The sequence below is a fragment of the Lactuca virosa genome, chromosome 8 (assembly GCF_052849685.1).
Source record: "Lactuca virosa cultivar CGN04683 chromosome 8, Lactuca_virosa_CGN04683_v6, whole genome shotgun sequence".
NCBI lineage: Eukaryota > Viridiplantae > Streptophyta > Magnoliopsida > Asterales > Asteraceae > Lactuca > Lactuca virosa.
This window is the reverse complement of record NC_136433.1, coordinates 32337377-32345952: the sequence shown is the minus strand read 5'-3', so window position 1 is coordinate 32345952 and position 8576 is coordinate 32337377. Positions and strand designations below refer to the sequence as shown.

General features: G+C 36.3%; 1 protein-coding gene across 1 annotated transcript; it reads right to left on the bottom strand.

Moving 5' to 3' along the window:
* Positions 1 to 337: 337 nt before the first annotated feature.
* LOC145132129 (uncharacterized) lies at positions 338 to 3890 on the bottom strand. The gene is made up of 8 exons (XM_079066792.1): positions 3867 to 3890; positions 3691 to 3771; positions 3355 to 3540; positions 3156 to 3255; positions 3046 to 3080; positions 2817 to 2969; positions 719 to 2739; positions 338 to 612 (listed from the first exon to the last, which is right to left on the bottom strand). Exons 2-8 carry the CDS (start codon positions 3765 to 3767, stop codon positions 545 to 547), a joined length of 2640 nt encoding a protein of 879 aa, XP_078922918.1. The 5' UTR covers positions 3768 to 3771; positions 3867 to 3890; the 3' UTR covers positions 338 to 544.
* Positions 3891 to 8576: the final 4686 nt, after the last annotated feature.

Below are 8576 nucleotides of genomic sequence, written 5' to 3'. Positions count from 1 at the left end.
TTCTTATTGTTTACCTTATTTTTCATGTTAATAATGTTTTTTTCAAATGTAAATTGACCAAAAGATATAAATTGGTATATATGAAGCTAGTCATTGAAAAAAATGATTCATAAGGCTTTTTATAGTTAAAATATTATCAGTAGATTGGTAAATTGATTTCCACGTACTTTTAAATATATAAAATTAAATTAGAATTAAACAACTTATAAAAAATAAATTTATTTAAGTGAATAAGCAATTTTTTTATTTTTTATATTATTTCGTCCAAACATTTAAAATGCTTATTAACATTATGAAACTATAAATAAATAATCTAATAAACGCAAAATCCCAAACATCCACCTAACAAATATTTTGGTAACTCAAACTGAAAATACCAAGAATAACAAGCTCTATCATATTCATACCCGTTCTTCTAGCAAGGAGGATTCTTGCTTGAAGAAATATGACCACAATTTACATCCCATAATCAATCGTTTCCACTTCCACAATAAATGCATGTTAAGAAGAAAGCTTAATTAACCTATATGTTGTATATTTTACATCAATACCCCTTGCTCTCATTTGTCTTGCTTCCCCTAAACGTTGAAAGGGAGAAGAATGACCTCCTTCCTGAAAAACAAAAATGACCAAAAAAAAAAAAAACATTGAAATTTCATCAGTATTTGGGAAATTTTTTGAAGTGTTATAAGAAATTATATAGAATTAGAAAGTTGACCTTTTGTGGGATTCAAGAGGCGTTTGAATCCTTTGGGTGAATCCTTGTGGTAAACCAAAGCAGGAGGATGCTCAGCATTTCCCCATTCTCCATTATCACCTTCTTCACTGTTATCCTCCAACATCATCTGAGATAAAGAATGACGAATCCGTGGACTTGTAATTCCAATTCCATCGCTTCCTTTAACAGCTTTCACTGGAGACACAGTCTGCACTGGGCTTGAAATTATCTCTTCTTCCGCTTCCGCTTCCACTTCCACTTCCACCCATGCGGTTGGAGAAATCACCAATTCCTGTTCCGACATTTCTACCCTTTGGGGGCTCACTGATTCCGATTCCGATTCCAATTCCAATTCCTCCTCACTTTTAAGTTTAACCACCTGTGGTTCCAATTCTACGGTTTCAGTTACATCCGTTATCATACCAACCTCATTCTCCTCGCTTTGGATTACTAGAGTTTCAGAGCTTCTAGAAGCTTCCTCAGGTTGATCCGCAACTTTTGTCTTCATTCCAGACCCCTTACGAAGAAAAGGCTTTGTCTCTAACGGAACCACACTGTTTTTCTTAGTAACCTTGTTGTAAAAACTAGGTTTAGATTCAGTATCAGGAGTGTTGTTGACTTTTGTTGGTTTGGTTGACTTTGTGGTTTTTGTAACTGTTGGCTGTTTCTGTTTCTGTTTCTTCTCGTTGATGGTTTTTTTAAGATTCCTGTTTGTAACAACATCTGGTGTTGACTTTGGAGTCGTTGACCGTGGCTTTGACTTTTCACTTTTTGTACTTGAACGAACATCTGATGATGACGTGGACTGAGGTTTTCGAGAAGTTGTTCTAGAAGGTGATGCCTCTTTAGCTTTTGGTGGCTGTGGTGATGGCCATGATTTGCGTGTGGCAGGTAAAGGACAAGGTGGTTTTGGTGTGGATTTTTTCAAAACCGAAGGTTTTGGTGATTCCTTTCTGGTGTTTGTCAATGGAATTGGATTCTTTTGAGTTTTCTGGAGTTTATTATTCTCATCAAGAAACCGTTGCATTACTTTCAATTGAGCTTCTTTTTCAGCTTTTTTTCCAGCTGTTTCCCTTTGAAGCTTTTCATCTCTCTTTTGCTTATAGTGATCATAGAAACCACCTCTTTGCTCTGATTTCTTACTTTTGCTGACATCATTAGTCAACTTCCGAGGTTTGACCGGTTTATTCTCCATCATTTCTGTGAATAACTGGTTCAGTTCCGCTTCCTTCTGTTGACTCCATTCAATGGAGTCAACATGCTTTTCACAGCTTTCTTCCCTTTCAGGTTCAAAACTGTCCACCTGTGTGATGTTTTCTGCAGTCTCGGCAGAAACCTCTGTTTCTGGTGCTACATTTTTGGTGCTGACAGGGGTAGTTTCGGTATTATTATTAATATTATCATGGAGGTGCTGGTGTTGGTGTTGGGTAGCATTTTCTCCCATTCCTGAACTCCATCTTCTCAAAACACCTTTCTTTGTATTTGTATTTAGTAAAGTCTTTGTCTTGGGGATATTGACACTTTCGTCCCTCTGTTTGCTTTCAAAAAGACTGATTTTATCTTGGACACTCATTCTTAATACATTGTTCTTCTTGGGTTTCTCTGGGTCTTCTTCCTCTTCTTCTTCTTCACTACTGTTGCTACCTGCATCTCTTTGAAACCCTAATTTTTCGCGAGGTGGAAAATAGTTGAGGCTCTTGATAGTTAGGGCAGCTGCCCGGTGGGAACCTGACCGCCCGATTTGTATTCGCCTCATAGGAGATGCTGACCTTCTTGGTGTTGCAGATGATCTTGTAGGGGCACGACTTCTTTCAACATATGCTTGTTTATTTTCACTTGAAACAGATGAATTTTCATCATCTGTTGAGTTTTCTCGTTCAATTTGTGCAGCTTTTGTTGGGAAGGCGCTGTATTTTCTGGGAGGAGCAGGGGCATTTCTGTCATTCTTATTGAAATTGATGTTTATCAAGTCCTGAGGTGAGGGGAATATGCTGATTTCTACAAACTTCTGTAACGAATCCCTGAAAAGAGTATGGTAATACTAAGTGTTGATATGCATATGGGAAATTTTCTTTTCTCTTTTTTCAATGAAAGATACCTTATATCTTTGGCTCCAAAATGATGAGCAAAATTTTCCAAGTCAGAGATGTCCTTAGTTGAGCATCTGGCACCAGTAGCCCGGTCAAAGGCAAGGGCTAATTCGTCTTTTAATGCTGTGAGCCTTAAATCAACTGCTCTTAGCAGTTCATTCCTATCAGAAGCCACAATATGTGTTGATTGAGAAAAAGAAATGAGAAAAATGATTGATAACAAAAAAGAGCACATACTTTGAATTGATTGATGATGTAATATCAACTTCAGCCTGTTAGAGTTAGACACAAACCACAAGTTATTTAGTTCCAGATAACATAAAGAGGGGAAAAGTTAGAAGACATACCTTCACAGACAATGAAAGTTGAAATTTTCTGGTTTCCTCTAGTTGAGTGATTTCATTTCCAATACTAAGGATGTCTGGGGAACTGATGATGTGTAGAAATCTGACAGATTATATAAAGTAAACCAATGAGAAAAAAAAAATAATGGCCTTTTGATTCATTTAAGCAAGTAAAAAGAAGGGAATGAACTATGGTATGGACCTTTTCAATGTGGCTGTTGTAAACCACTCAGCATCATTGGAGTTATCAGGTGGTAAAATCTTGAAATTTGTGTTTGAGCCTTTGGAGGACAAATCTTTTACTCTAGGTGAATGCAGTAGTAACTGTTTCAAAGTTCCGGATGCTACTTTTTGTGTCCTATTGCTACTACATACGTATGCCTCATACCTAGAAAACTTTGTATGAGATGATAGTTGAACGGAAGCTAAAAAATGTTATATACTTATCTCCATTACAGCATGAAGCAATAATAGTTTCGTAACCAGGGGAAAAGGATTTGCAAGGAAAGTTTGATCAAGAAGTTTAAAAAGGAAAAACCTGTTCTGGCTTGGAAATATCTGAAGTTCGACATAATCAAGCAGCGCATCAGGATCAATTCCCCTCTCCATCTCCATCAACCTGAAGCAACAAACGAAAAAACCCTAATTTACACACCAGTACTCATAAATTAAACTAGCCTATTCTCAATCTTCAACAAAAACACAGCATATTACCATCCCCATTGTGAAACTATACTAAAAATGCAAATAATTTGACTATACTAAAGGGAAAGTATCACAAAAATTCAAATCTCCTCGATGATAATTGTGAGCTAAAAAGTTTACCATCGGGAAAAAAAATTCAAACGTGAGCATACAATAATAGAAGTCCACCTACCATTGACGAATAGATCTAACTAAAGAAAAACCCTAATCTTTGACGAAAAAAACCTCAGTCACCGACACCAAAAAGAGAATTCCATCGCAACTGGAAGCAAAGCTTCTAATCGATAAGCATCTCATTTCAAATATTAAAATGTACCACTACCAGTACTACTACGCATTATTCATGTGCTAACTAACTAGAATAAACACTTCCACATGCGTAGATGCATTTGTAACGTACTAAAAGAAAGTGATCATTACTAGAAAAAAGGAAAAAGCTGATGAAGGTAACTGCGTAGCTTCAATAAATGTCTGTTCCTTTGTCGGGTTCGCGGAGGCGCACGGCGTTTAACGGAGGCGCGTTTGATTGTGTTTTAGATTGTAGCAGAGAGGAGTAGAAAGGACAAAAGAGAGAGCGCTTTGTTGTGTTGTGTTATGGCGCGTGGTGTCGCCTTCTTCTTTTGAATGAATAAAGTGGACCAAAATTTGTATTCTTTATTAAGATATCGTTTGAAGTTTAAATTTTGAAGTTTGAATGAATAAAGTCTTATAAAATATATTATTTATTATTTATGTCTATAAATATTCAAAATAACATTATTTATTCGTCCGTTATGGCTATAAAATTAATAAAACGGGTTTGAATGTATCCTTGTTTTTCTATTGTCTTTATTAGACATTTAAAGACATTTAATAGATAATCAAAACTTTACTTCAAATCCTATATAAAATTAAATGTTTCGGTTTTTATTATACAATTAAGTGTGTTTTTTGGTATAATACCAAAAAAAGGGCACATTGCTACCGAAACGAGTGATCAAAATGAATATGTTTATAAAATTCAGTTTGGAGAGATAATAAGTTAGGGTAGGGATTTTATATCATCACTTCAATCTAATTGTGCTATTGTCATGAAAAACCCATGAAATCTTATTTTTTTGGAGTTAATTGGTCCCTAAATTAATATTTGTGCTTTTCAGAATATCAATGTCAAAAAAAATTGCTAAAATGGTAACAATGGGTGTTATTCTCGATTTGTAGGTAAGTCAACATGTTTGATTTGTATGAGGTGGATTAATGAGATCATGTACGCTAGTACCTGTACATAGTTGAGAGGTCATCCTCATACTTATCTCCATATTCTATCTAATGTATCCCTTCGTTACCTTCACATTTTCTCTAATACAACACATTCCACTAGAAACCAACCACCATCCATGGTTATACACCATAAACTTCCTCGCATCTTCTTCTATAATAAGAGTCCACCATCTTAAAAATTCAAATTTTTCTTTAACCTCAAAATCCCTTTATTTCCTCACAGTTATGATGGATACTCTATTTTTTTGCAGTTTCCGGCTACCCCTCAAAAAAAATCGTTTGTAATGATTACCGGAAGCATCCTCATTGAGTTCATATGTACTCATCGACATACATGTTTCTGTTGTAAATTTTCAAATGTTAAGCAGCCCAACATTCCTAAATTCATCCCAAAAAATAATTAAAAACTAAGATTACCTTGTGTAAATAACAAGAAATGCATGTAGGTTTTCGGGTCGACTGTTTGATGTCACCGTCTTCACCACGAATTTGGGAATTTTTTGTCGTCAAATAGAGACGTTCGGCGATTGAGTTGTAGTGGAATTATGGATATTAAATCTGGAAATCGATTGCATGAATAATCAGTGTTGTCACATGCACTGCCACATCAATCGATCCAACCACCATAAGCACCAAATCAAACCTATCGACATATACAAATCTATACTAATATGATCAATTTGAGATTTGGAATTGGGTATGACAAATCGTTAAGGAGCCATCCCCTGTTGTTCTTACTTTAGGGAACCCATAAGATGAGGTTCATATCCCCCAATATGATGATAAGTTTTAGGTAAAACAAATAAACTAGAAAACAATTCCTAAGTTCACATACAACCTACTTTGGATCTATGTTTTAACTATTGAACATATAACTTTGAATTGCAAACAAGAACCCTAGAGGAGAGAGGCTAATTTCGAAATTAACAAACTAGGGTTTTAGAATTACATACCTTTCAATTGTTATAGCAAACAATTGTTAATCCTCTTGAACTTGATCTTCTTGGAAGCCTAGCACCACAAATGTAATGCCTCTAATGGAATCACACCCAAGAACTAGCAAGAAAAAAACTTAAAGGAGAGAGGGTAGGGTATGCAAAAATCGGCCTAGGGTTTCTTCCAGGTAGGAGTGGCCGATTTTAGGAGCTGGGAGGCTCCTTATATAGCTGAGGGATCTAGGGTTTGGGGAAAACCCTAATACTCCTTTGCTTAGGGCCTAAGCTAACCCAAAGGCCTTATCCAAAGCCCCTTGGACGAAATCCTTAGGGTTTCCCCTATAGATTTCGTCCACCTCCTTCCAAGGAGGTTCTGGAGCCTTCCACTCAACTATTAGATAATTGCAAACTAGTCCCTGCACTTTATAATTAATACTTTTAACCCCAAAATTAATATTGGTTAATTTCTGGCTAACTATTAATTAAACATAATGATTTCTAATTAATATATTAATCTTTTAACATATTAATAAATCATTTATATTAATTTATTAATCTTATAAATTAATATCTCTCCTTTCATAATTTCCTTGTCCAGTTGCTAGGTTTGAGGGCAACCCAAAAGGACTGTGCTGCTATCAATTCAAGTACATACTAATTATAGTTATGGGCTTAGACACCTAATCCAACAGTCTCCCACTTGGATAAGTCTGTAACTATAATTGCTAGTATGCCTTCTAAATTTGACCAGCAAATTGTAGCTTCCAAAAGCTGCTGCTGAACTCTGACCCAGTCAGTTACGTGTCCTTAGATAAGTGATCATATAATCCTTCGTTCTGCAAGATATCCCCAGACATAAGACATGGAACGAAATCAACCTCTTTGTCCAGAATCTATGTTTCCCGATTTCTGATTTGTGATGATGTAGGACTTCTAATTGAACACATCAATTTAGTCCTGGTTGGGCCCAGCACATAAGTCAACACCAAATCATTGAGGGACCCACAGATATCGCTTTTCCGGTTAGGGCAAAAGGAACGAATAAACGTTGACTCATATGCTTGTATCTTTTACTCATCAAATTATACATGACAATACGTTTTATAACACCAAGTTACTGATGCGTTTTCGTATCACCAATGTATAACCGAGTTTGTAAATTACAACTCATATATCTTCGTTTCAAGATTATAAGATATTATCGTCTCAGTATTACTCGTGATGAATTCCATGAAGTGATACTCTGAGCGAGGGCTTATCTAATACTCAAATATCAATTTCTGAGTACTCATGAACATTGCAGCAATTCTATTGCCATGTTTATCCTCAGACAATCTGCAATCCAATTCATGACAGTCTTAATTCACTGCTTACTTCCAAAAGTACGAGCGACTGTGAAGTTTGAATAATCTTATTATTCGGGAAGTAAAACATGCAAAAATGAAACACAATAAACAATTTACAAAAGGCAGCAAATAAACTCATAAATAATACTTTATTATTTAATCACCAAAAGTCAATTACATTTACTTTGTTACAAGTTTTAGAACAAAACTAATCTAACTACTAAAACTAATATCATCTTTCAGGCCTATGCTCAGAGCATGCTGAATATGCTTAGCCCTACTCAGACCCTTTGTGAGGGGGTCTGCTGGGTTATCTTCGGATGACACCCTCTTTACTACAAGATGGCCTTCTTCTACTCTATGTCTGATAAAATGGTACTTTCTGTCGATATGTCTGGTTTTACCATGATCTCTCGGTTCCTTTGTTATGGCAACCGCTCCCTCATTATCGCAGAACAGTTCCATAGGCTCCTGGATGGTTGGAACAACTCCGAGATCTCCGATGAAGTTCCATAACCAAGTTGTTTCTTTCGACGCTTCACTTGCTGCTATGTACTCTGATTCACAAGTAGAATCACCCATTGTATCTTGCTTGGAACTTTTCCAAGTAACCGCTCCTCCATTCAGTAAAAATACCCAGCCAGATTGAGAATGGAAGTTATCTCTATCCGTTTGAAAATTGGCATCACTGTAACCATCTACTCTCAAAGTATCATTGCCACCAAGCACAAGGATCCAATCCTTTGTCCTTCGCAAATACTTGAGTATATTCTTAACCGCTATCCAATGAGCTCTACCCGGGTTTCCCTGGTAGCGACTGACCATGCTTAAAGCAAATGCCACATCAGGGCGAGTACATGTCATAGCGTACATGATCGATCCGACAGCGGAAGCATAAGGTACACGACTCATGTCTGCTATTTCCTCATTTGTACTCGGGCATTGAGTCTTACTCAATTTGGTATTGCTTTGGATAGGTAGCTCTCCCTTCTTGGAATTTTCCATACTAAACCTCTTTAGTACCTTATCCAAGTATGTGCTCTGACTAAGTCCAATTAGTCTCTTCTTTCTATCTCTCAATATTCTAATCCAAGAATATAGGCAGCTTCTCCAAGGTCTTTCATGGCAAAACAATTTCCAAGCCAAGACTTAACATCTTTCAAGGTTGGAACGTCGTT